Genomic DNA, 27033 nt, shown 5'->3' with positions numbered 1-27033 from the left:
TCCTGACCCTGTACTTATGACAGCCCTGAGCAGTGGCCAATGCCTACAGGCAGCCCCCTCTGCACTGCATCTACCCCATCACCTCAGATACAGTACATTAAATTCTCTGAAAAAGCTGCCGCAAGGCGTGAACTCTACAGCACCTGCCAGAACATTTCCAGCACTCCTCAAGCTACTCAGGGTCATCCAGAGGTTTTGGGAAATTTGGCTGTAGGACATCTTTCCTTATTTCTGAAGATGGAAGAATGGAACAAGCTTTTCCTAGACAAAGACATTTATTAAAAGTTAGTCTGAAATAAATTCCCCTAGTCCCCAGAGATCTTTTCACTGCCCTTGCAGAAATGAAAACCAGTCTGAGGAGATGAGTCCTTGAGCAGGGGCCAGAGGCAGGGAGGGCACAGCTGGCACTCCAGGCCCCTCCTGGCCGTGATGCCAGAGGCAGGGAGAGCACAGCTGGCACTCCAGGCCCCTCCTGGCCGTGATGCCAGAGGCAGGGAGAGCACAGCTGGCACTCCAGGCCCCTCCTGGCCGTGATGCCAGAGGCAGGGAGGGCACAGCTGGCACTCCAGGCCCCTCCTGGCAGCGATGGCAGAGGCAGGGAGGGCACAGCTGGCACTCCAGGCCCCTCCTGGCAGCGATGGCAGAGGCAGGGAGGGCACAGCTAACCCTCCAGGCCCCTCATGGCCGCGATGCCAGCGGCCATCCGGCGGGGCAGGCTCTTGGCAGCCTGGCGGAACTCCTCTGGCTTGGCCTTCAGCAGAGTTACAATGTTCTGCAGCGTCCGTGAGGGCTGCAGGCCCAGGGCATCCATCACGTTTATGAGATAATCTGCAAAATTAAGGAAAAATTTGTATCTAACTTCAACAGTCACTGTGAAATGGAAGATATCCTTGTTCTTGGTGACAGAGGGAATCCTGCCATGGAGAGCTCCCACCCACGGGCACCACCAGGCAGGAACCCTGGTGGTGACAGAGCAGCCTGTGGGTGATGTGACGTGCCCGGGAGCCCGTGCTCACCCATGTCCGTGGCCAGCTGCTTGGTGGAGTGTGGTGTGAGCTGTGGGATCTGCAGGATGACCTCGCAGTACGTCTGCATGGTGGCCCTGGCGATGGAGCCCAGCCAGTAGTCAGCCACGTTGTCCAGCTCGGGCAGCTCCTCTCCTGCACAGACAGTCCCCGTTAGCTGCCAGCACGCTTGACCCGCCCTTGCTGGGTTTGTACAGCACATAATCCTAACTGGGTAACAACATCTGAACTGCTCCTGCCACAGGACACCCAGCTAGTCTGAGTTTATCAGCTGGTTTTGGAGCAATCAAAGCAGTCATGTACTCTCCCTGTACTGTACACCACTGACGTAAGCCCCAGACCCAAAACACTCCCCTGGATTACCCTCCAGGTAAGTCACTTCCAAAGAGCTGATGGGGGCCAGCTGGGTGACCAGCCTGGCACCTCCTACAGGACCCTCTTCCAGGAGCAGTTTGCAAACCACGGCAGTGACAAGGATTCACAAGTTTTTATCCAGCCCTAAAGGCAGTCTGTGCTCATTAGTGTTTTGAAAATTACTGAGGCGTTACAACATGTAAATGCTTCAAGGTGACATAACAGTAATGCAAAAACCTGAACTAAAGAGTGTAGTTTTGGAATGGTCCAGGAAGACTGTGAATACCAAGCTCTCTGCTTTCTCCACTGTCTGTGGAAATAATGACACCATAAAGAGACTGAACCCAGCACACCAGGTACACTGCCAACCTGCAGGGAAAGGCATTAGGTGGCTACTGCTGTTACCCGCAGCAGGATTAGTGACACAGCAGGTAGGGCCAGCTCCCTGGAGCAGGAACAGGAGCCAAAACCCAACAGAACTCTTCAGACCCCAAACCATGGTTTTAAAGAGCACCAAACGCACACAGACCAAGCCAAAGCTTCCAGTTTGAATGAAACAAAAATAAGCTTTACTTATTCAGAGGCTCCTCCTGGGTTTTACCAAAGGATTCTTGGAAGAAACAGTGTGATAGGAAAGGGATCTCCAATGGTTTTGTCACTGTATCACATCCCACCCTTGTGATGTCAGGATGGGAAAGCTTTCCCCAGACACTCCAAGCCTTTGGTCTCACCCTACCTTGCTCTGGGGGGTATGGCAGTTTTCCAGCATGTAATGCCAGCTCCAAAGCAGAATCCTCTTGAGTGACAAATGGCTCAAGGTGCAGAGGAAGAGACATAATGTATTGCCCAATCTAGAATAAAAGCACCAAAAGCTGAGTCACTGAACAAATGTGAGGCAAGTCCTTTACTAGAGAAAAAGTCACCCACAGTAAATACACCTGAAAGCAGAGAGGTGAGCCTGACAGCCACTCACTCACCTGCAAATTGGCTCTCGTGCATCATTACACTTGGTACAAGAAACAGTTTTTCACAAGGTCAGAGAAGCAGTCACTGAAACATTCATGGCAAGAAAGACCTGTACAGAGAACTGCTACTCCAAGCAAATCTTTGCTCTCTGGAGTATTCCCAGCAATTTGTTTTTTAGAGCAGAAAGACAGTTGAGTTCTCTTACATTGCTGATATATTCCAGAGGGGTCAGGCTGAAGTTTGGCAGGTCATCTGTCAGGGTCTCACCAATGCCACCAGAACTCCAGCCCTGTAAGGCAGAAAATGCAGGATGAATCGATGACTTCCCAGAGCATGAAGCCTGTCAGCATTTTAGAAAGGGGTGACCCAACAATATGAACTTTGACTACCCAAGGGATTCTAGGAAGCAGAACACAGATGGTGGGAAAACTGCTTACCATGTTATCCCTCAGGCCCAAAACACCCACTCTTTTTTCCCTGCGGGAAACATGCTCACATGGGTCAGAAAAGCAACACCTCAAACAAACACCAGAGCCTTCAAACACCTGTGCTGCAAAGGCTGTGGGTGAGGGAAGGGAAACCGTTCCACTGCCTGCAGCTCGTGGGAGAAACACAGCACCAGAGAGAACCATTCTGAGCAGGAGACAGCTAAGCAACGCTGACCCAAGGCATCCCCCAGGCAAACCCTGCCTGCCCAGCTCAGCCTGAGGCCCCAGTGCCCACCTCCATCCTGGGAACCAGCAGCAGCTGCTGCTTGATGCGCAGGAACACGGAGTCGAAGGCCAGCTGGTGGGACAGCTGGTTCAGGCGGGCCAGGGCCGCTCGCGACGACGACAGCAGGTTGTGGTTACTGGTGCCTTTCTCCTGACACACACAGAAAAACATTTACACACACAAGCCACTGAAGTGGCCACAGAGGGGCTGTGTTAACACACTTGCAGAGGTTTTATGAGGCCATCCCTGTGCAGCAGAGCTTTCCTCTTTGATGGCACAGCCTGTTTCTTTTGGAATGACCTATTCCAAGCAGTTATCCAAGAGAGAAACTGCCACTGCTCCCTGAACTACAGGACAAGGAATCAGCATCACATTTCAGCCTCCCCAGGCTCTGGCACATGCTGGATACTGAGAAACTTGCAGAGAAGGTGGCAAAGCTGCCTTTTACTCAATGGGCACAACTGATACCCTGCACGGAATTAAGTTCTACCTGAAGAGCACCTGTGGAACTGGACAGTTTAGTCAAGGTTTAAAGTCAAACACATGACACTGAAGGTGGAACCACAAAAGTTGTAGGTAAACCAAGTGCAGAAGAAATCAAAACATTTTGAGGAAGTAAGACTCATAACCTTGAATTCACTACTCCATGTGACCAAGGATGGCAAATATAACTTAGATCCATGAGGAGATAACTGAAGTCATTCTACCCTGTTCACAGATCCATGCATGAATGATCCTGCAGAATTCTGTTTCAGATTGGACAGGGCAGCAGAGCCTAAGTGGCAGAGAAAGCCTCAGAAGGTGGTGTGTGGGCTCCAGAATTTGAGATGGCTCCAACACAACCTTCCCAATGCTCGCTGTGATAAAATCTCCCTCACCTGAGCTGATAAGGGCTTGTTCACAAAACAGAGACAGGATCTGGGGAGAGCTGGAATGAGTCCAGACTTGCTGGGTTTGGACATTTCATCTCTCTGTGTATCAGTGTCTCTGCAGAACACAGCCCATGGAAAGGCTGCAGCCCAGCATGAAAAGTCATTAGACCGAAAGGGGAATCCAGGTCATCTGCCCAAAATGGGCCCAAGAGCACTCTGTAATAAAGGCAAGCTCTCCAGACACCAGGGCTACCTTCAGAGTGTAAAGTGTTTCCATAAGGCTGGCATACTCGGATGGATTCTCCTTCAAGAGATAATTGTATTCCTGCCAGGGATTTTTTATGGAGCTCTTCTTTTCTGCAGAACTGGTATCCTGAAAGCCAGAAAAACTGCAAGGGCTGTAGGAGTCTGAGAGATACTTCCCAGCAGTTGACAAAATCCTGAAAAACAAGTACACAAAAGTCACCAGCAGAATCCTCTGGACTCAGCAGTCCTGTCCTCATGCTGGCACAAGGACCAGCACCGCCCTTGAGTGACTTCCAGAGAGAGCACTCACTGACAGAGAATTGCAGCCAGTCCTCTCACCCGCTGTGCAACTCACCAGCTGCACAAGTGCTGAGAGGACAGGGAGCTTGTGCTCTGGGAACACGAGGGCAGTGGGGCCCCACTGAGCACTGCAGGCTGGGCTCTTCTCCAGTCACACCGAGCACTTCAAGGAACCACAGCCTGGGCAGCGCACTGCTTACAACAAGGAGCAGCAAGATCCATGTGCTGCCTGTGCCTACACTCCTCAGGTTACAGGGAACCCATCAGGTAAGGCACACCTACACTCATTTCAGCACGTGATTCATGCCCCATGTCACAAGGACCTTGCCAATTTGATCTGGTGGAAAATTCCTTCCTGACCCCCATCTGGCAGCCCATTGGTGGCCAGCCAGGTATCCAAGGAAAAGGATTCTTGGGACAGCCTCAGGGAACATGACTGGCCAGAACAGTCTATGCCCCATCTCTGACATGTCAAAGCATGGGGAAGGGGAATCAGTGGTGGCTTTCCCTCCATGGTCTATGCAACCAAAGCACCTTGGCGTTTGGGGTTTGTTTTCTTTCAACTTGGTTCCTACATTGACAGCTCTGAATTAAGGTCACCAGTGCTCACCTGTTGGCCAGCTGCTGCTCAAAGTCTCCACACTGATGAAGGAGTTCACCACAAATGGAAATTATCCTAAGAACAAGATAAAAGCACACTGTGAGATTTGAGGCAGATAATGCCAGACCCCTCTCAGAGAACCCATCTGAGACCCATGTCAAGTAGTTATGAAAAGCCATAACCAAACCACAGCCCACACATCAGTCAAGAGTCAGTCTGGTGATTAACTGTGCACCCATTTGATAACACTGATTTTTTTTGCCCAGTGGCCTCATCCATACGCTACTTCTTGTCATGGTGGGGGGAAGGCCAGCTCAGTGTCACTGGGAAAAATTCTAAGAGCTGCTAATATTACAAGTGACATGAGATGCAGCCTTGCTCCAGGCAGGGTGGGGAGCCCCACAGCCCTCCCCATGCCAGGAGCAACCTGAAACCCATGACTGACACTGGTGCTCCCAGCAGCAGAGAGCTCAGCCTTGTGTTCTGCACTAAGAACTTGTGTAAACTGACCCCAAGTAGTTCCCTTTCAGCTTTGACACAAAAACCAGCTCTGAGCCAGACAGAAAAAAAGCCCAAACCCTTTACCGGACAGAGTTTTGGAATGCAGTCCAGTCCTCCTGGAACGGGGAATCTGCCAGGACATCATCCAGTTTGCATTTCTTTCGTATAGACTGCAGTGTGTTTGTGAAGTCAGATGTATACCTGCAGTGAGAAAAGGAGCAGAGAGAAGCAGCAGCGTAAGAGAACAGGCTGGAGAGCAGCACAAAGACATGCCCTGTGATTTGCTCAGTCAGTCCTCTGCAAAGGCCAAACAAGAACCAGAAATACTAAAATGAGTACAGAAGAGACACCCTGGTTCCACTCCTAACAGGTGGATGTGAAGAACCCATCAGCCACAGCCTGCTCCAGCCTAGACAAGGAGCACAAAAGATGCCGTGTGGCTGCCTCAGTTTGCTGCCTGTGGATTACCAGGAGCTCTCCCTGCCCGTGACAAGGAAGGAGTAAGATATTTTAGCTTCCACTGCATTGACCATCTCCTAGGAAAGACCAGGAAAACTTTATACGGCTGCTGCTACTCCAACATCACTTGGCCCTTACTCCAGGAACATGGTGACAACAATCTCATGAATTTGTTTTCTCAGCTACTCCCCAGATGAGAACACGGATAAAAAGAAGAACATTGTGTTTTCTACCCACCCCCATTTTCTTTTTAATAATGCCCATAAGCTGGAGGCAGGTACATTGCTCTCTAATTGCCTATAAAGAAGGTGAGATCAGAGACTTGTGCTTTCCTCTTCCCCCTTCCCGAAGGGCAGCAATTCCTAATTCATACCTTGTGAGCAGCTCTTTCAATATCATGAAGGAATAAGGAGTAAATCAGTACAGGAATAGGAAAGTGATACTTTAAGACAAAAACTAACAGTGAGCCTCACTCTGTGGGGTATCTCAGACTTACAGGCAGATCCTGAATGTGAGGTCGCTTGTCCCAGTGACTGTGTATTCATAGAATCAATATGGTTGGAAAAGACCTCCAAGATGATCAAGTTCAACCTCCAGTCTTATTTCCCCACTGAGATCTACTTTCATCAGCCTAATCTGCCTTATTTTGTTTTGGGAAACATTTTCTACTTTAAAAGTATTTATTAAAAATGATAACTCTCCCAACCAGAATTGAAAACAGCTGGCAAGCCTTTGATTTAGCCATAAAATCTTCACTTTTTCCTCCAGAAAACAGCCTGTGCTCGAAATAAGCAGCAAGGGGGACACTGATGACTCGTGGTACAGTCAGAGACACTTTCTGCTCTCAGCCATTTTCCATAAACTACAGAGCCCTTGGCCACAAAGTGCACACTCACGACTTGCTCAGGATAAATGGAGCAGTACCTAAAGGCACCTTACTTGGAGAAGAGGGCCTTCAGGGCCTTCAGCAGCCCACACACCCCCAGGCCATCCGTGAGCTTGACACAGCTGTCGATGGCTCCGGCCGCCAGCATGAAGAGTTTGTTGACTGAGTGGTTCAGTTCCTGGACACAATCAATCACTTCCCAATGCTCCTAAATCACAACAGGAACAACAAAGCTGAGCCTGACTCTTCTTCCAGGCAGTAGAGAAAGCACACCTTGTGTAACACAGTGTTCTCTGGTATCCTCCTTTCCTGTGACGCTCCCAAGGCAGAACCATGCTGGTGCTCCCACCCTCCTGCCCATGGACTGTAACAACAGCCAGGCTGCCAAACCCCGTGCTCACCAGGCCCTCAAGGGAAAACAGTTCTGCCAACAGCACCATCTTCCACAAGTGAAAGGAAATGTAACCAAAAAGGATGAGGAGAGCAGTAACTGTGACAAAGACCCCTGGGTTTAGTGGAAGCTTCAGTCTCTCCCAGGACAGCTGAGCAAAGACTGGTACATTACCAAGGGCACTGCACTGATCTGGATGAGGAGATTCTCTTCTTCCAGGTCTCCATACTCGAGTTGATAGGGCTTGTAGGGAGCATACACCACTTCCACGAGTTCCATCACTTTCACCAGGTTCTGCTCCTCTACAAAGAATCAGATGTTTAGTCTACAAAGAGATGAATATGCTACTAAAAACCTCATTTCAAGCTACATACAGTTCTTCCACTAAAGCATGCTGCCTGCACAGGCTTGGAATGCTGCCCAACAGCTTCAATCTCAACTACACAGATTGTTTTTTTATTTTTTTAGAAACAAGATTATTATCTCTACCTGCTTCCTAAAACCAAGATGTTCTACCTCAACAAGTGTCTCAAGAAAATTAGCACTCACTGACCCAAAACAGCCTGGGTGACAAAAATCTATCAAACATTCCAACCTACAGCAGAAGAATTGAAACCATCTGAGAAGTGAAACACATTACTCCCACGGCGTCAAACAGGGGCAATCCTCATTTATCAGAAAGCCTAGTTCACACTTCAAGTAATTGACACTAATTCAATTCATTCAGCACTACTGTGCCAGTGATCATCAACCAGAGCCGAACGTGAAGCACAAACTCAGCCTCTCAGTGCCATGCCTGAGCAGGGAGCTGCCAACCCAAACACAAAGCAGGGCTGGATGATTATTGCTCAGATCAGAACTGGACACCAGCTGCTCTCACAAAGCTCTGCCAAACTCAAACCGGCAGCAAACCAAAATTACTTTGAATCCTGGATATCAGGAAAGACTTTCACACCCTGAGGACAGGAAAGCAATGGAGCAGTCTGTCCAAAGCCAGCACTGTCTCCACGCTTGGACATCTTCACGACCAGACTGAACAGTATCCCAAGCACCAGTCTGACCTCACAGCAGATCCTGCTTGGAGCAGCAGACTGGACCACATCATCTTCTAAGATCCCTTCCAAACGGAATTATCCTGTGAATCACAGCTGAGCCCTCCCCTCACATACACGCACAAACTGGTTTGAGTCTCCTCAGCTGAGTCACCCGGCCTTTCCATTCTTGAGATATTTCTTTTCTCAAACATCTTACCCCACACTAAAAGAGATAAAAATAAAGGCTTTGGGTGGTTTATTTTTAAATACACTCAGATAACAGCTCAACAGTGGTCTTCCTATTCCATCATCTTCTACAATCAGGCATTATTTTTTTCAAGTCTTTTCAATAATTTCTATAATGAACCACAAATTAAGCTAGAAAATGACTGATGTGTATGCAACCAGACAGACAACAGACACAGTCACACTCCCTGACATTGCCCAGCAATCATAATTTACAGGGTCAAGAAAGAATCTGGGTTTAAACAGCTCAAGACAATGTTATGAGGAACCAAACACAGGAAGCACAGCATCAGGAATGCTCCATTAGCCTTAATTTTGGATTTTCCCACAGCCAGTCTTTGAAGCAGCCCCACCAAATACATAAGGGTCTATAAATAGCTAAGAGCTCCAGTCAGGCGTAAACTTGTGCAAACAGCACCTCACTGCTGTGTGGTTTGCAGGAATCACTCAGCAATCATGACCAAAATGACAAATGTCCCAGGGAGGGGAAAGCACAGGGCAGATTTGGAAACAAACACTGAAGATGCTGCTGGGAAAAAACTACCAACAGTTCAGAAGAAACACTGGGCATTGTCACTTGATCAAACCCTAAGCCAGTAGCAACAGAAAAACTACAAAAACAAATACAAGCATCCAATGGATGCAGCCTTCAAGCAGGTTTTCTCTTGTTCAGTGGGGTGTGATAATTCCAGGAAACTCCTCAACTTTTCTGCTTTGTCATCTCTCACAATGGGTCTCACTGCCTCCCTGGAGACATTTCCTTGTCTGAGAGACAGAAGAAACAGTAAAGCTTGTAAAAGGAGAAGTGCTAAATGCTATTTACCCTCAGAGTCAGCTCAGGACAGAGCTGCTTCAGGAAACTCGGTGTAGTGTCAACAGCTCAGGTGTAAGATACACACACAAACACAAAGGTGCAAGTGCCATGGAACTGGGCATTGCTTAGAAGAGATAATCCCTCCCTCCACCTAAAACTAAACAAAATCCCACAATGGACTTCACAAAGGGGACAGCACAGAATGACAGAATGCAGTGCCAGAGCCTTACTGAGGTTTGGCAGCATGGCTACCTCCAGCCCCTTGGCGAAGTGGACAGTGGCATCGTGGAGCTCCAGCAGCTGGGTCAGCTTGGTGTCCTGGCCCGTCCTGTCCATGGCAGTGCTGAGACACACAGGGATGGAAGGCACCAGAGCTCCCAGGGTTTGAATCAACAGCACAGTCACGACTTCATAGGGGTTCTTGAAAACCTGTGGCAGCAGAACAGCTACTGGCAAAAGCACATTACCTGAGAGGAACACACTGCAGCAGAGAGCAGAGGCAGCTTCCAAACCTGCAACACCCCACAAGGGCTGAAAAACCCACAAGTGCTCAGCTAAGGCTGCAAGAGCCACACTGACCTAGCACACAGGACAGCCGGACTGCAAGTCTAGGGCAGTACATAGAGTACAGCCACCAAGAAACTAGAAGATAAGCAGAGGTCAAAAACGGAATTCAGAAGAACACAGGCACTACAGTGATTCAAAAAACACCTGGCAGAAGACAGCATTTGAAACAGAGCACTCAAGTTTACACAGGGGTGTTGGGAAACAACATGAATCAGTAAGATCTGAAGAAACAGGACTATATCACAAGCAAATTGCTGGTCAGATAGGCAGAAGTCAGTAGTGGAAAAGCTAGACAGCCTGTAATCAGCTAAGAATCAGCTACTCCACTAGCATAGAACTTTTTACAGCCTTCATTGTGACTTTTTTATCAGCTATTCTGTTCATTTGCTTTGAAAGCTGGGTTTGCCATCAAAAAGGTCCAAGAAAGCAGAAGCAGCACAGGAGATTGAGTGACATGAGCTGTGCCCCACGTGCTGCTTCTCACAATCCCCAGTTCAAAGAATATCTGCTAAAATGTAACCTGACATCTGACCTGTAAGTCACATCGAATCATTAGGCAGAAAAAATACATTTCAAGGAAACACTGAGCTCCTCTGCAGCACAGGCCTTGCACTGACACTGGCTTTGTCACATGAAGATAAGAATCTCTTACCCTTCATGGATGAAAAACTCTTCAACAATATGAACTTATTTCTTCATTTCACCAAAGGACAAAAACTTTTTTTGATCCTACATTATTCTTGGCAGGGAAAACAAGCACACAGACTCCAAGGGGTGACAGCAGAAGCCCTCAGATATCTTACACAGACCAACATGCATCAGTCCAGTGTGACCTTGAGGGCTTCCACCAGGCCAAGTGATAAAACAATTCAGGCATTTCAGATGTCTTGCAACAGAACACATTTGCAACACCAACAAATTAGTTTTAAGTTAAAATACAGATGAAAGTGATAGAGCAGCTTTAATGGCAATAACACCGCAATCTTGCTGGTGGTGGAACACCAGAGCTCAAATTCTGTCTGCAAGGGCTGGACAAGGAACAGTAAGTGGGCTGCAAATCTCATTCTGCACCAGTCAGGCCCGGAGTGTAACTCAGGGCGAGCAGCCATGAGCCCTTCAAGGCTTTGTGAGCATTCAGAGGGTGCCCAGCCCTGCCCTCTCCCGCCCCTGCAGCAGCATGAACCTGTCACTGCACCTGTGCTGCCCACTGGAGCTGGGCGTGCCAGGTCCCCAGGAGGGTGTCGTACAGCTCGGTCAGCTGGCGCGTCAAGCTCAAGTCACTCTGGCAAAGCTCCTGCCACACGGCCACCAGCTGCACCTGATGGGGAACAGAACCGTCTGAGGAGACAACTGGCTGGCCACAGGTCCTGCTTTTGTTGTGCCAAACCCAGCAGTCCCCATGCACAGCACTTCTGCCAAAACATGAGGCTCACCCTTGTGCCCCTCTCCCCGTTTCAGCATAACGTATAATTCAGCATCAGAGAAGGAAAAGAGACTTTCAGCATGGAGCTCGAAGCTTCTTAGTGATTCAAAGATTTAATTAACATTGGTATTTTACTCATAAAATGAGATTGCAACTGATACCCCCACATAATAGTTGAAATACTTGGCAAGCCCCAGCCTTGAACTTAATCCTCAAAAGTCACAGTCATGTGAGAAATTTGAAGCTCAGGTTATGGCTACAGAACTGTCTGGAATTCCAGCTTTTAATCTTACCTGAAAAGAGTTTACAGAAGTCAGCAGCTGGCAAGTCGCAGTAATAAAGTTGCTGCTGACATGGCCACATCCACAGAAAGCAAAGCAAAAGCACGAGGCACAGAGAAATCAAGCAGAACACACACCCTGTGGCTGCTGCAGGAAGGGACACAAGGACCCGAATGGAGAATTACTCCTGCAACACGGGGAGTAAGCAAAGCTGCCAGAGCCGGCAGGAGAAGTCCCAGAAGGAAATAAAGAGAGGAACAGGTGCCATCCCCCACCGCAGCACAGCTGAGATCCGTGGGGCAGCAGCTCCCTCTGCAGTCAGAGCCCAGCTAGAATTCCGACTGCTGTTCCTCAGTGTTCAAACGATACCAAAACACTTACCTTGTGACACTTGTAATAATAAGCAAGAAGCTGGGGCATCCGATCAATTTCAGTGAAGACTTTAACAAACATTTTTGCCTGATCTAAACAAAACAAAGTAACAGGCATCAGGATCAGCCTCAAAGCTGAGGGTGAGACATCAGTCTGAGCAGTAACTCCTTTTCTAAGGGAGCAGGTACAATGGTCTACAGAAAGAGACAACTTCATCTTCGTTTGCTTATCTTCTCAAACAGGAGCAGAACTGCCTGAAACCCACCCTCAAACAACATCAGACAGCAGAGACAAGGAACGAATTTAACTTCCTAACAAGCATATAGTGCTAACACATCCATTATTGAAGCCAGAGCACTTCCTAGAAGGAAATAATTAGTTTCTAGAAACAAGCCAGCACTTACAAACCTAAAGCATACCTGGCAAAGGCCTCAGCTTTGCTTTCACCTCTCCTCAAAATGATCCCTGTGCCTCAGACTGACTCATGGCACAGCTGCTTCAGCACAGAGCTTAGAAACACAGGTTCCTCAAAAGTCTGGTTTGTACCCCATAGCCCCAGATCCCTCCAGGACCTCGAGGTGCACAGAGATGAGTGTCAACAACCAGAACAATTACTTTTCAGAAGCACTGACAGCAGCACAGGGAAGGAACAGCACAAAGAACTGTCCAAAATGACCAATTTTCTAAGGAGAACTTGTAAAGCTGCTTTTACAAAGTAGTAGGAAGTCAGAATGCTTCCAAACAAATTAAATTTCCTTCCTGATTACACCAATAACACCATGATAACAGAAAGCCAAGGCCCTTCTGCTTATTTGAGCAGTACCTCCATCTCACACATCCACGTGGCCCATAAAATCCTGTAATCTTCTTGTTTCCTGCAGTGGCCACAGGTATCCCAAACCATAGGAAAATCAAAGCAGCACTGGCCTACAGGCAGCTGCAGAGCCCAGAACATTCCAGGGCATCTGCTCCACCAGAAGAAGCTCAGGAGCCAGTGGCAGGAGCCTTCAGGACACCAACTCTCCACCCAAACTCAGTGCTGACAGTAAATGACACCAGGAGCTACTGACCTACAGACTGGGAGTTAAAAGCAGCAACAATCTGAGGGCTGGCCATGGCCTCCAGCCTGTTCTTCAGGGCCTCCAGGTGCACACACTTCTCCGAGTAATCCGGCGTGTCCACCAGCATGGCCAGGCTGCTCTGCATGCTCGTCAGCTTGGCTGAGATCAGGGACACGTCCTGCCAGCAGGGAAGGGCAGCCCGTTACCAAGGGCAACCCCAGACAGCATCAGCACCAGGGACGTGTTTCACAGTCGCTTCCAAACCCGACTTTCAAACACAGCTCCCTGAAAAGCTGGAGGCACAAATACCAAGTAATTCAGTAATTACCTGTGTTTTAAGAGTCTCTTCAATATCTGCACTTAGTGTGCTCCATTTGTCTGCTTCCTGAAGTGACTCGGCAGCCAACTGCATCCTGGACTTCACCCGGTCAATCTCCACCAGGACCTGCAGAAAACACCACAGCAGGATTTGAGCTCCACAACAGGATTGCAGTGGGTGTTCCCCACTGAAACAAAAAACAGTTGTCACAGGTACTTGGGAGCTATCTTCTGCTTAAATTTTAAAAACAAAAAGGCGGGGAAACATTATATTACTACAAGAAGATGGAATGGTCTGAAGGAGCTAGAGATGTAAAACCATCTTTCAAAGTCAAATAACAGGTTAGTTTGAATTCAGGTCTTGTTCTTTTAGTATCCACTTTGTCTGAAAATGCTGTGCTCCCCAGGCAGAAACCAGTGGCCCCAGCAAGGTACCAGCAGCTCTGGACAGACACCTGAGCAGCTGTTCCTCAGGACATGCAGACTGCACAGGTCTGTGTCACACCCACCTTTCCACTACTAGTGTCAAAAGAAGTGGTTTCACCTATCTTAAGTTCACAAGATTATTTCACGTGAACAACTCCGTAACTTTTAGAATTTCACAAGCTGCAGATAAATGCTAAGAACTGACCTGCATGGACTGAGCTGTGTCTTCCTCAAACTTCTTTATATCCTCTTTAACAAGGATCATCTGCTCCTTCAGGAATGTTGCCTCCTGTTTCAAGACTTCCACTTCCCGGAGGACTCTGGGCATGTTCTGGAGAGCCTGATGGCTTGTTTCTGCAGGAACACAGAGCAGTCAGTGAGGAGGGGTGACAGCCTGTACAGGAACAGGCAGTCGTTCAATAATCTTATCTAATCTTTAGTACTTGAAAATAACCAACGCTAAAAAACAAAGCAAAACATCAAATCTTCAGCTGTATCTTTAAACTTTAAGTATGTATTTCATCATGGGATCATTTAGGTTTAAGAAAGCCCTCTGAGACCACCAAGTCCAACTGTTCCCAATACTCCAGTCCTGTTCCCCCAGCACTGCTAAGACCACCACTAACTCATGTCCCCAAGTGCCACATGCACACCGCTTTTTAATCCTTCCAGGGACTCCAACACTGCCCTGGGCAGCCTGTGCCAGAGCAGGGCAACCATTCTGGAGAAGAATTTACCCTGTTATCCCATCTAACCCAGCGCTGGCAGCAGCTGCTGTTTCCCAGCACTTAACGCAGATGTGGTGGTGAACAGCTACGAGACCCGAGATGGGTGCGAGGATCCCGCAGCCTCGGGCAGGGCTGGCCGTGCCGGGATTGCCAGCGTGGCCTGCACAGCTCTGCCTGTCTGCCTCGGGAAGGTGCAGCTGTGGGGACACACGGAGGGCAGGAGCGCCCGGCAGAGCTGAGCCAGCCCCGGCCCGGCCCGCACCTTCCACGGCGTTGTTGACCTCCTGGATGAAGAGCTGCAGCTTCATCACCAGCGTGGCGGCGTGCGCGTCCACCTTGCCCGGGGCCTCCTGCTGCACGGCGCGGAACGCCGCGTTCACCCAGCCCTTCACCTCGAACTCGTCCGACAGGAACCGCGAAAAGTCCATGGCGGGGACGGCGGGGGACGGCGGGGGACAGCGGGGGAACCGCCCGAGCGGCTGCGGCCCGGCCCCGCCGCGCACCCGGAAGCGCGGGGCGGGCCCGGGGCCGTGTCCGGGGCGGGCCCGGGGCCGTGTCCGGGGCGGTCCCGGGGCCGTGTCCGGGGCGGGCCCTGGGCCATGTCCGTGTCCGGGGCGGTCCCGGGGCCGTGTCCGGGGCGGTCCCGGGGCCGTGTCCGTGTCCGGGGCGGTCCCGGGGCCGTGTCCGGGGCGGGCCCGGGGCCGTGTCCGTGTCCGGGGCGGTCCCGGGGCCGGGGCCGTGTCCGTGTCCGGGGCCGTGTTCGTGTCCGGGGCGGTCCCGGGGCCGTGTCCGGGGCGGTCCCGGGGCCGGGGCCGTGTCCGGGGCCGTGTCCGGGTCCGGGCCGGTGGCTCGCCGCGGCCCCGGCCGGGCCTGCAGCGGGGCCGGGCCGAGCCGAGGCCCCCGGCCCTGGCCCGCCCCGGCACGGCTCTGCTCCCTCCCAGCGCTGCCGGTACCGGTGCCCACTGCCCCTCAGCTCCCGCTGCACCTGGCACAGGCTCCAGGGAACCGGGCCGGGGTGTCCCTGTGTCCCTGGAACAGGCTGGCACGGGGGCTGAATGCTGGTGTCGATTCACTTGGTTTTTTTAATTCAAAAGTAAAGGGGAAGCGGCCCAGAAGCAGCAGGAAAGGGGCGCGTGGCAGAAGCAGGGAGGCTCCTGTAAAGCAGGTTCAGACACAGGGAAAGGCTGCGGCACAAGCTGCCGGCCCACACTCCTGCCGGGCACAAAGAGGAGGAAGGAGGTGGCACATCCCCAGAAAATGTGCCCTCACGGAGCGCTGCTGGTCCGCAGTCGCTCCCCATCTGTGGCTAAGGCAACACGGCAGTGTCCGAGCCAGCTGGACTTCAGCTCCTGCCCCAGAGCTCTGCGTCTGGAAAGCCAGTCACCTCTCCCACCTCACAGAAGGGCTGCACGCCCTGCGTGAACATCAGTTTGTACCTCAGTCGGATGGGATCCTGGGAGAGAAGGGAAGAGAGGGGCACACCATGATTATAAACTCCTGGACTCCTTCACCCCTTGTGAGCCACCTCTGAAAGGGGAAACACCAGCCTTGCAGAAGCTCTGCATAGAAGGAAACCCTGGATCTTCCCAAGATAGACAAGAGCAACTGGAAGACCTGTGCACACCGCCCATGGGCATGCTGGCAATCCAGGCCTGGCCAGCCTACTCGGAGACAAGAGAGCTCCTTACACCAATCCTGGGTCTCATGACTATCCACCAATGCAAAAGATCTGCCACCCATCACTTGTGCCTCAGGTGCCCCTGTGTTCCATCAGCTGCCAACACCTGCACGGAGAGTGCCTGGAGCTGCCTCTGTGTGCAGATACTCCAGAACTGCCCACACTGTCCTTCAGACTGTAGCTCTGGAAAGCTCTTCGAGCAGAAAAAACATCTCAGCACAGTCCAGACTGCCCTGTCTCTCCACTACACCTCCCCACTATGAAGAGGCTCCCCATCTTTCAGGCAAACAGCCGGGGGCATTCCCAGTGCCCACCAGCAGCACCTTGTGTGGGTTGGCGAGCAGCAGCACCCGGGACAGCACTGCGGGCGGGAGGAGAGGGTTGAAGGCTGGCAGCTCACAACCAGAGGCTGGCTGTAACTTTATTTGCATGGTCTGAAAGAGAAAACAAACACTTTTTAGTCCATGCTGGGAAAGGGCTGTGAACCTTGCTGAGCCATGGAGCCAGTTAAAGATACATCAGCCAGACTCTTCATTCAGTGAAAAGCACAACCTGCAACTAAAGGCAGATGTTCCTAAACAGCCAGTTCCATGCTACATGTGCACAGGGAGCAGGAGCCCTACCCAGGAGGCTGAAGCTGCAGCTCTGGAGCCCTCTGGCCGTGGCAAGGCCATGGACACACACTGTGAAACAGGCACCGATGCCACAGGCACCACTGTACAGCAGCTTCTCCATGCAGAGACAGCCACACAATTTCTCAGTAAGAAATGGTGAACCGTCTTCTCAGGACACTTCTGAGCCTCTCTGCTACTTGTCACAGGCTTCTGACCTTTGGGACTGCAGCCTGGAACACTATGTCCTTAATGGGGTGCGCTGAGGTGCTCAGCATGGACAGAACCATCACCAGCACGTCTGCTCGGCCGGGAGCTGGGTCTCTGCAGAAGTGGAGCATGGCCTTGAAACCATTCCTGTCATACACAGTGAGTGGACAGATAGTGCCTGCCAGAGACAAATAGAGAGCCAGAATCAAAACCTGGATTCCCCTCCCATTTGAGGGCGAACAGGAAAGATGGGATAAGGAATAGCAAAAAGGAAAATGCAGACAAACTTCTACTTCCTTTGGCAAACTCACAGACCAAGTAGCACACAGCCCCTGATTTACATCTGCCTCTAAGGCAGAGACAGGAATCTGAATGTCTGCATTTGGGATTTTGCAGCTCAGGTTTCTTCAGTCCTTGAGAGAAGTCAGGTGTGGATCCAGCAGAGATATGGTGGGAAAAGCAAAGTGCCTTTCTGAGCACACACAAGATTTGGCTCCTTACCATCCATGCCTGGCAAATTCACACCTGACTATCACCATCCAGCCCTTCCAAAATCTGCTAAGACCTTCACTTGAGACTGAAGGCAGATCAGGATGTCTGTGCACTTGTCCTCGTCTAGCAGCATTGAGAGCCAAGGCTCTGTGGCCCCAGGCTGAGACCCCAGGGTGGCATTCCCAGGAAATGCTCTGGGGAGGAGCTGCAGAGCTGGGCCATGCAGTGTGAAACTGAAAAGCAGAGGTGGAATGAAGAGCTCTGCTTTAGGAAGTGGGGCAACTCCCACTCAGAAGTGTCTTTTAGGATTTTTAGTAGAACAACTGCTTGAAGCTTGACTGAAGTTGTGAAGGACGGGGTTTAGAAGCACAATACAAAGATCAGCCAGGGTAGAAAACTCCTGAGCAAGGAGTAGGGAGGACAAGGAGGACGAGGACATCATCATGCTATGATCCCTAGCACCTACTCAAATTCTCAGGTACATCAAGCACATCACGGAAGAGTCATTACGTGTCTCCAGTGACCCACGCAGCATGAAGCCGCTTTGGCTTCCTGTCCTGCAAAACTCATGAAGAGCTCTAGTAAGCCTCTAGTAAGCAGAGCTGGGGCACAGAATTGCACTTACTTGGTGTAACTGAAATTAAAGGCACAAAAAGGTTTTCTAGAGAAGCATCATAGGAAGCTGGATGCAAAGAGGCAGCAGGCTTCAGATCACAGCCTGGACTGAGGAGTGGAGGATCTGCCACTGAGTTATTGGGAAGATCTGGAAAGGGCAATTTCATTGGTGATAAATCCCTGGAAAGAAAAGCAGCAGAAAGCTTGCATTAAGTGGGGATATTACAGGGAATATACTGTCTTCTGCTGTGTCTGTCTGTATTCCCAATCCCTCATCCCCTTTAGGTATAAAGAAACTACAGACTTACACTCTGAGTCCTTGAGGAATTCAAAAACTCTATCATCTATGGAAGATCTTGCTGTTTCAAAATTCATTAAGGCAGATTTTGGTTCTGTTACTATGGTAAAACTTAGATTTAGGGCTTTGGAAGTCTGTCCCTGTGCACAGTTTCTCTGGAGCCCTAGTCAGGCAGATTAAAGTAAATTCCAGCTCAAAGACATTGCAGGAAGCTGAAAATCTTCAGTAAAATTTCTTGTATTATGGCAGACTGTATAAGAATATTGTAATAGCCTCCTGCTCTGAAGATCTGTGGAGATTAATTTGATTTGTGAACTGTTCCAAGCTTCCACTGAATGTCTGGAAACTATTTTGTCACAGTCTGGAGAAAGCTGAGGAAAGTACTTTTTGAGTGACAGGTTATTATAAAAAGACCTGACTAAGATTTTTGTACTTTTAGCTCAACATCACCTTGTTATCAACCAATGGGATTTGTCTCCCCAAATTGGAAGGTCCTGGTGTGCAATTAACTGGTGCACAACTGCAGGAGAGAGTCAATGTGTGCATGGATCACTTGCCATCACTAATCAGAGGTAGCTGAAAGGTTTTCCTAAACATCCCTGCTGTAAAAGAATTCCTCAGCCCCAAAATCTGACTCTATTATGAAGAGTTTACTTACAAAGAGAATGTCTTGGTCTTGGATGGTGGAGAGAGCTGTTCATCCAGGCTCTGGAATTCACTCTTCCCTGCACAGCTGTCTTCCCAGCCCTCCTCTGGTGCCAGGGTTTGAACAGCATTTACACCTTCCCTAAATCCATTGTGTACAGCAGCCTGGAAAATAAGGCCCTTCAGGTTCATGCTGTATAATATCAGCAAAAATAAACCTGTTGCACTGAAAAGAACTCTGTTTATCAAATACCAGTACCTAAAGCAGAAATACATATGAGTCATTTGGTTGCAAACTGCACCTGAGAGACTGAGAGCACACGGATTCCAGTTCCCCTTCAGAACAGAGTGGTGCACCAAAAGGGCTGCCAGGGAAAGGCAGACCAGGAATCATCTCTGATTTTTGTCATTTATACCTTATGGACAGCAAAGTACCTGAGCATCACTCACCTCTGCTAGGCCAAATTCAGGTGGTGGTTTCTGTATGACAGGGGAGTTGCTGAGACCTAAGAGACCCAAGAAAGACACCAATAATAACAGATAATTTACAGAAAACAGGGGTTTTCCACAGGTGCTTCCTTTGCTGTCTAACACCACTAGAGACACTGCATCCCTGAAAACTTCCATCTGGAAGGCTCTACTTTCTCTGGGGACTGATGCTGAAGTCAAAGTCCTCCCCTCTTTAGTAAACACCCCAAAGCCCAGTAACAAGGGTGACACTGAACAGCACCTACAGACCTAAGGACTGCAGCTCCTCCTCGAGCAGGCAGCTGGAGGCTGTGCTGCCGTGGCGGGAGGCCGAGGTTGTGTCTGCAGAGGGCTCTGGGGGGGTCTGGGCCGTGGCCTCCAGCCCGGAGAAGTCGATCAGCGTGTAGCTCCTCGTGCGCCGCGGGGCTGCTCGGCACGCTTGGGAACAGAGACACAGTTAGCCAGGAACCTCCAGAAAGGATGGCCCATCCACAGCTACAGCTGGGCCTGAAAGGTGAAGAACTCTGGGAATATTTTCTGTCAGCTATATGCAAGAGAAAATGATGGTTACATAATACTTTCCCTGTTTGTTCTCTGAGAAGCACTTCCCTCCCAAAGCCCGCTCCCACCTGGCATGCAGGGCAGAGCTGCCGTGGCATGCTCTGGGGGCTTCTCACCTGGTGCCCAGGCAGAGCTGGCAGCTGAACCTGCTCCATCCCCGCTCTCCTGGCTGGCCACAGCCTGCCTGTACTGCCCCAGCGCCCGAGAGAGCTTGTCGTTGGCCTGCAGGATCTCAGCTGGGAAACCAGAGCAGACACAAAACACTCATGTTCCAGGAGGAAAGTCAGGTCAGTTCCACAGCCCAAAATGCTCCTGAGGAAGGGACAGTGCAGCTCAGGAGCAAAGGCCAGCAGAGCAGGCTGCCCTCAGCTCCTCACTCACCTTTCATTCCGCTTTGCACACACAGCTGCTGATTCCAGGCCTCTCTCTCATTTATCAAGATCCCTTTGAAATCTTATCCCGTCTCTAAAGTATTCCTAATTCCTGCCATCTCCTCTGTACTTTCTTTTTCTCCACAAGTTTTCCCTGTGCATCTCAGTCTATAATCCAGCACTCCCCAGCTGAAGAGCCACAGCGCCTCTGGGTATGAAGGGAAGGAGTGAGGTGCAGTTGAGCTCTCAGGGTTGCTGATCAGGATGTGTGTTCAGCAACCATTGCTTCAGTCAGATTTTCAAGGCATATGGACAGGAATGAAATGCCAATTGTGGAATTCAAAGATTCTTCTTTTACTAAATTAACTCTACCCTAGCTGAAACCAGGACACCTTCCTTGGTATTACACCTAAAAATTCAAAATATATTCTTCTTTCTACATTTAGACTTCAATGTCAGGAGAGAAAAGGCCTCAAAAGCCTTCAGTTCTCTGAACATCAGAACTCAAAACTCAGAAAACCACCTCAGCGGAAGAAACAGATTCACTGTTTAACTTTGGGCTCTAAGTGAAAATTAACAGCTTCTTCAGAGATGAGCAGGAGGAGACCAAATGCCACTTCCACTGGGCATGGGTTCATGGTGAGAGTGGAAAGCTTTGCCCACGGGGTGCCAAGCACCCGAGCAGTCCTCTCCCAGGGAAGGGCACAGCCCTGTCCCAGCTGCAAAGAACCACAAGGACAGGGCTGGCTTTTACCTAGAGCCTCCTCGTCAGCCACTGCCTCGCTGGCCAGGCGGAAGAGCAGCGGCCTGAGCTTCTCACAGCGCTGGAACAGAGCCTGGGGAGGAAATGTTCCACTGCTCAGGACCCCAGCACACCCACTCTTCTGTCTCTGCCATCAGCTGCAAGTGATGCTCCCTCTAGAAGAGGGAGGAAAAGGAGCATTTATGCAGGAAAAAAGAGCATTTACCTGTAGGGTCTCCTGGTCAGCTGGGGATAATTCATGTCTCCTGTAGCTCTCCAGGAGCTCATCCATACGTTTGACATTCTCAGAAACCTCACTGATGGTCTTCACTCTTCGGGACACCCGAGCTGACTTTTCTTGTTCCTGTGATGAAAATGAAAGGTAGACAATGACTTGGCTGATGCAGCCAGTGCACGTACTTGGCTGGAGCACTCTGAGTCACACCTATTAATATTTTATTGCAGGTGGAGAAGGCACAAAGCAGCACAGGTGAGAACATGCCCCCAGGTGCCCCATCAGGGCACCCTGGCCATGTGCTGTGGAATATGGAATACATCTCACCACAGGCACAAGTGTGACTGCAAAATTTGAGCTGGGAGTTGGTGGCTTCTGCCACACAGAATGACACACTCGAAACAACCACAGCGCTTTGTTGAACCAAATCTCCTCTGTAAGCAGAGAAGGGGGATGCTCCCTCAGATGGAACATGCAGACAGGCCAGATGTGCGCACACACTGCATGCAAGAAAGAAGCAGTTTTGTACAGAAGTGACTTCTTTCCATCTGGGAACTCGGTTTATTTTTGGAAGTTTCCAACCACTACTGCAGTGCTACTGCCAAGGTCCCACTGACAAGGAAGTGTCCTGCTGTATGCACATTCACATATTCCCTCTTCCCGGCAATGGCACATTTTAGGGAAATGAAACAAAATGATCCCATGCTGTAATCTCAGAATAATTTGGAAAGACTGAACATGGCCCCCTCTCTGGGGCTACAGTACAGAGGGTCGCCTGCCAAAATCAGAATGGTCAAGTTCCCTCCCACCCTCCCTGGCTGCAAAGAGGCTTCTCCTGGGAGCTCCCACCTCTTTGATGACGCTCTGGATCAGGCGGTTGGCTGCCTGCAGGTCCTCGGGGTGGCTGCTCTTCAGGAGCCTGGCCAGGAGCTGGGGGCAGAGATGGGGCAGCAGTGAGCAGCAGCCTCTGGGCACTGTGCACACTTCACAGCCACAGACACCTGCTGCAGAACGGTCCTGCAATCCTGGAAAGATGGCAGCTCCTGTCCCATAGTCTAATCCAGGTTACACTGCTGCCTGCATACACTAGCTGTTCAGGATTAGGGGCTCTGGCTCTGCAGAACTTCTGTGAGACCTGGAGAAACCCTCCCTTGGGGAGATTTCATGGAAACTGATGTTTTTCTGTAAAAAAGTTCCACCTGTTACTAAGGAAATATTTCTGACAAAGCCTCAGGGAGTTCTCTAGCTGTTGCATTGCAGAAGGGATCAGCATTACTCTGAGATTGTCTGAAACAGCAGAAGCTCCCAAAATATTACTGAGCTTCTTTTCTCATCAGTACAAGACAGAGGGTGGGGCATGAAGACTCTAAGGTTTACCTTGGACTTCTCTTCATCTGTGTCAAAAACAGAATTCTGAGGTCTTGGGGAAGGGGGAGGTAAAATTTTGTCTTCTGGCAGTTTGGGATCTTCTTTTACAATACCTGGAACAGGTAAGAGTAGTTGTTCAGTGATGCCCAAGCTCCTGAAAACTCAATGCTCAGCAGTCCATGAGGTTTTGCAGATTTGCAGATTTCCTGATTAAAATACCACTGAGTACTACTAAATATAGTGGAATGGATGAAAAAAATCCATCCCAGGATCCCTCTGAACTCATCTCTCATAACCCCAGGAGATATTCCAGGGCAAAGATCACTTCTGAGCCTGTCCTGTGCTTTTTCCCTGCACACAGTGTGAGCAGAGGCCTCCAGACTGGTCTGAGCTGTGGCTCAGGAAGGCTGTTCTTTGGAAAATCCCTTTAAACAGTTCCATGCATCCTTCAGAACCCAACCAGGCTGGGACCCTTGTCCCTTTTCCTTACACACAGCATGTTATAAAAAAGCTGAGTCACAAGCTGAGGCGGGCAGATATCTGTGGGGGAAACCATGGGCTTGGGAGGCTAAAAAGGAAACTGAAATAACAGAACTGAACCTTGTTTCTTCAGCATCTGATAAGCATCCTGGATTTTGACTTCCTGAGGAAACCAGACTGTCCAACTGAATATCACTTCTGTGACCCTTGACTTGACTTTTTCTGAAGACCAAACTCCATAGTACTGAAAACAAGACAGTAAAGAAAGACAAAAAAGCTCAAACCCAAAGAATTGGCGCCAGATCTGGCACAGAGATCCAGCCCCAAGGAATTTTTGTGCAGACACCAAGGATAAAATGGATTCCTGTGAGTTTAATTCACAGTGCTGTCAAGTGTGTATCTTGGGCTTGGGAAACACAAGAACTGCTATGGAATGTATGGGAATCACACACGTTCTACAACAATCCATTAAAATTAAACCACTTCAAACTTCTCTGATCAGTTATTGAATCAAATCCCCAAAGTAGGTTATTTTAGTGAAAACATTCTGTGCTTGACTTTAAACACTCCCCTTGACTGCTGCAATGCAGTCACACCACTGGCCTCAGCCAGCCCCAGACACAGGCAAACTGAACAAAACCAGAAACAAACGTTACTGTCGCTTATCAGCAGCTGGGTGCTTTCTCCAGTTTCTCTCATTATTGCCTATGACCACTCCTTTTGTTATAAAAACACAAACCTCCCCAAGACCAGGCATTTCAAACTGATTAAATGATACTTGTCCTCTCAGAGCAGTAAACAGAATTGTCTTCAGTGATATATGCTTTAAAGTCTGTGGTTTCCCTGAAATTCTGTTACCAAGCATGAGACTGAGACAAGGAGTTTTGTTCTTCAGTTGAGCATTTCTTTGAAATCAGCTTTTTGCAGCTCTGCCCTTGGGCTGATGCAATGGAAAATGAAACGTGCCCCAGTGGTAAATGTGTGCAGGAGCCACCAGGAAGGGAAATCGATGGGTGCAATGCTCAGAGGGTGTTTCAGTCAGGCCCAGGCCCACCCCAACGAAGAGGAGCACAGCCAGAAGATCCCACTGCCTCTGATAAAGCAAAGCTGCATTTCTTACCCCAAAACACCCTGTAACCACCATCACCCACCTTTGGGGAAAGCACTTTAATCAGCTCATTCAGAAACCTGAATTTTGCCATTTCACTGTGAAATCTGTCACCACAGTTGTTCACACAGGTCTCCAGCACCTGCAGAAAACAAAATGTTACCAACAGGAACTGCACACACAAGGCTTGGGGAGCCTTCAAAAACTTTGTCACTGTATTACTAAATCTAAGAACTTTCTGACACTTAATTCACTAGCACAAGATACTGCAAAAGTCATGCAGCAAGAACATGTTTCATTCCTTCATCCAACTTTCCAGACCACCTGCTCTGTCCTACCCATCACAAACAACTTTTGAGCTATTGCCTCAGTGGTGGGACACAGCTCACACAGCCAGAGCTGCAGACCAAGGAAACACCTCAGCAGAGCAGGGTGGGAAAGAACAGCAGCAGTTACTCCCTCCACTGTGCCCTGGTTCCTGTATTCCTTGTGCAAGGGAAAGTTAAATGGAGAGGCATCCAAGAGAAAGAGAAAGACCTTGACATCTAAGAAAAGGAAGAGAGAGCTATCCTGTCTGCTGTTCTGCCTGCCAAACTCCGTTTCCCAGTGACTGCTTTGTGTGCAGATGGAAGTACTCACTGTGAGAGCGTGGAGAGCTTCCCTCTCCTGAGGGGACTGGATTTTGTGTGCCAGCAGCCTCAGCGCAAACCACGGGCTGGGGAAGAGCAAAGCAAGTCACACCATGCACAAGCTCCCAGGAAAAACATGCTTCTGGGTTGGGTCTGCACAGAAGCGCAGCTGCTGGATTCACAGCAGGACAGACACCCTTGTGCTGGCACAGAACTGGCCAGTGCTGGCCTGTTCACACACAGGGGTGAACTGGTGACCCCAGCGCTGCCCTCCAGCCCTGCCCAGCGGCTGTCCCTTGGGAGGGAGCAGCAGGGACAGGCTGGGGGATGTCCCCGGGCAGGCACCACTGGAGCTGGCTCTCTGCAGCTGCAGGAGCTTCGATGACAGCCAGGGCAGCCTGTGCCAGCTCCTGGGCATGTGCTGGGTGCCAGACTGTGAGCTCTGAACTCAGTCTGCTCTAAACACAGAGACGATCACTAAGGTTTGACAGGTCAATTGCTTAATTAGTTCCTGCTGCTTCCCACAGAGCCCAGACTGTCAGCTGGAAGGTGAGGAAATCTCAGCAGAGATCCTCCACCCGTCTGGAAGGAAAAGCTGAGGCTGAGCTCCCTCGGGGCTCCCCTGCAGAACCCCACAGCAGGAATCCTTGGCCAGACTGGAAGGAAAAGCTGAGGCTGAGCTCCCTCGGGGCTCCCCTGCAGAACCCCACAGCAGGAATCCTTGGCCAGACTCCTAAGGGCAGGACCTGCTGCCCGGCAGGCGCCAGCAGTTAATGTCAGAGCCCATTCCCAGACATCACCCTCCACCACACTGGCACACACCTATTTCCAACTCATTTCTGCTCCCAGGAGCAGCGGAGCCCAGCGAGCCCCCTCCGCTCCCCACACCACGGCCCCAGGCCCCGTCCCTGCAGAGCTGTGAGGGCAGCTCAGAGCCAGACTCAGCCTGGGTGAACACAAAGAGCTCTGTGTCTGCCTTACCCCTCCGTGTCAGCGTTCACCTGGTCGCAGAACCGCTGGATGCAGTCCCAGTTTTCCTCGGAGATACTCGGGTCAGTGGCCTCATCTTACAGAGGGAGAAAAACAAGAGAGGAAGAAGGAAAGCCCAGCCCCGGTGTGAGCAAGCGCTCAGAGCAGGAAGCAGCTCAGACCCCGCTGGTGCTGCTGCTCCAGAGCTTTTTGTAGCAGAAAAGGGAGATCCAGGACATGCAGGAAACAGCTGTTATTAAAGTCTGCCTAAAAATATAGTCCCAAGCACACACTTCAAGTCAAGCACAGCCTGACAACAGCAGATGTTGCTTTTAGCAGGAGAAACTTAAAAACCATTTACAGGCAGCTCTCCCAGGACCACTGCAAAACTTGTACTGGAACGCCAGCACTTTACACTTTAGCATAGCTAAATGCAGGAATAAAAAAAAAAGTCTTTTTTGGCTCTATCCACTCCCCAGTTGGCCACTGAGCCAGCTTTGGGGGCTGAAGGTGGGGAAAAGGCCAGCTGCAGCAAGACAGCACCCACATCGCTCTACAAGGGTTCCTTGGGGGCAGTGGGTCCTTCCCCAGGGAGGTGAAGCTGTTCCAGTGCCCACCCAGGCTGGAAGAGGCAGCAGAGCCAGCAGCCATGCCAGCCAGCCCCCAGCCCCCAGCCCCACTCACTGAGCCAGCGCTCCAGCTGCCCGGTGCCAGCCATGGGCTCGTCCCTGTGCCAGGCAGGAAGCGGCTCTGGCCGCCCCAGCCGTGGGCAGCCCACGTGAGTGCTGCTGCTGGGTAGTGCTGCTGCTGGGGAAGTGCTCAGCACAACCCCCGCGAGCTCCTCCCCTCGCCGGCTGCAGAGTAACTGGGAACGGAATCAAAGTCACCACCGTGATTTAATAATTAAAAGGGCGTCAGACAAAGATCATCCTGATCAGGGATGTTTTTAGCAGAACCACGTGCATGAC

The 27033-nt window shown here is 50.3% G+C and overlaps 2 protein-coding genes across 3 annotated transcripts; both read right to left on the bottom strand.

Annotated features, from left to right (window-relative positions):
- Positions 1-256: 256 nt before the first annotated feature.
- COG7 (component of oligomeric golgi complex 7) lies at positions 257-15095 on the bottom strand. Of its 2 annotated transcripts, XM_068207389.1 has the most exons (17): positions 14848-15094; positions 14063-14211; positions 13442-13558; positions 13123-13291; positions 12062-12144; positions 11172-11294; positions 9640-9838; positions 7490-7617; positions 6978-7132; positions 5664-5780; positions 5088-5153; positions 4185-4371; positions 3069-3209; positions 2551-2634; positions 2116-2230; positions 1017-1160; positions 257-828 (listed from the first exon to the last, which is right to left on the bottom strand). In XM_068207389.1, the coding sequence occupies exons 1-17, from the start codon at positions 15011-15013 to the stop codon at positions 662-664; spliced, it is 2310 nt and encodes a 769-aa protein (XP_068063490.1). In that variant the 5' UTR covers positions 15014-15094; the 3' UTR covers positions 257-661. The 2 variants fall into 2 exon arrangements, with proteins under 2 accessions (XP_068063490.1, XP_068063491.1); XM_068207390.1 differs by lacking the exon at positions 3069-3209 and having other exon boundaries at positions 14848-15095.
- Positions 15096-15727: 632 nt separating this feature from the next.
- Positions 15728-26804, bottom strand: GGA2 (golgi associated, gamma adaptin ear containing, ARF binding protein 2). Its single transcript, XM_068207374.1, has 18 exons — positions 26750-26804; positions 26078-26162; positions 25107-25182; positions 24511-24609; positions 23480-23603; positions 22889-22992; positions 22361-22441; positions 21503-21640; positions 21289-21370; positions 20280-20399; positions 19873-20040; positions 19585-19640; positions 19148-19299; positions 18202-18371; positions 17396-17497; positions 17093-17262; positions 16587-16697; positions 15728-16038 (listed from the first exon to the last, which is right to left on the bottom strand). Exons 1-18 carry the CDS (start codon positions 26781-26783, stop codon positions 15928-15930), a joined length of 1983 nt encoding a protein of 660 aa, XP_068063475.1. The 5' UTR covers positions 26784-26804; the 3' UTR covers positions 15728-15927.
- Positions 26805-27033: the final 229 nt, after the last annotated feature.

This window comes from Anomalospiza imberbis, chromosome 16 (genome assembly GCF_031753505.1).
Source record: "Anomalospiza imberbis isolate Cuckoo-Finch-1a 21T00152 chromosome 16, ASM3175350v1, whole genome shotgun sequence".
Lineage (NCBI taxonomy): Eukaryota > Metazoa > Chordata > Aves > Passeriformes > Viduidae > Anomalospiza > Anomalospiza imberbis.
Note: the sequence above shows the minus strand (reverse complement) of the source record. Positions and strands in the feature narration are given on the sequence as shown.

Bases quoted from the DNA above. Each gene is read 5' to 3' on its own strand.
- COG7 (XM_068207389.1), bottom strand. From the start codon at position 15,013: ATGGACTTTTCGCGGTTCCTGTCGGACGAGTTCGAGGTGAAGGGCTGG. The intron at 13,559-14,062 runs GTCAGTTCTTAG...TGTTTTCTGCAG, and splicing joins ACACAGCTCAGTCCATGCAG to GTCCTGGTGGAGATTGACCG. The intron at 13,292-13,441 runs GTAATTACTGAA...CCCTGCTGGCAG, and splicing joins AAGAGACTCTTAAAACACAG to GACGTGTCCCTGATCTCAGC.
- GGA2 (XM_068207374.1), bottom strand. From the start codon at position 26,783: ATGGCTGGCACCGGGCAGCTGGAGCGCTGGCTCA. The intron at 26,163-26,749 runs GTGAGTGGGGCT...TCCCTCTGTAAG, and splicing joins GCAGCTGGAGCGCTGGCTCA to ATGAGGCCACTGACCCGAGT. The intron at 19,641-19,872 runs GTCTGTAGGTGC...TGGGTCTCTTAG, and splicing joins GGAGGAGCTGCAGTCCTTAG to GTCTCAGCAACTCCCCTGTC.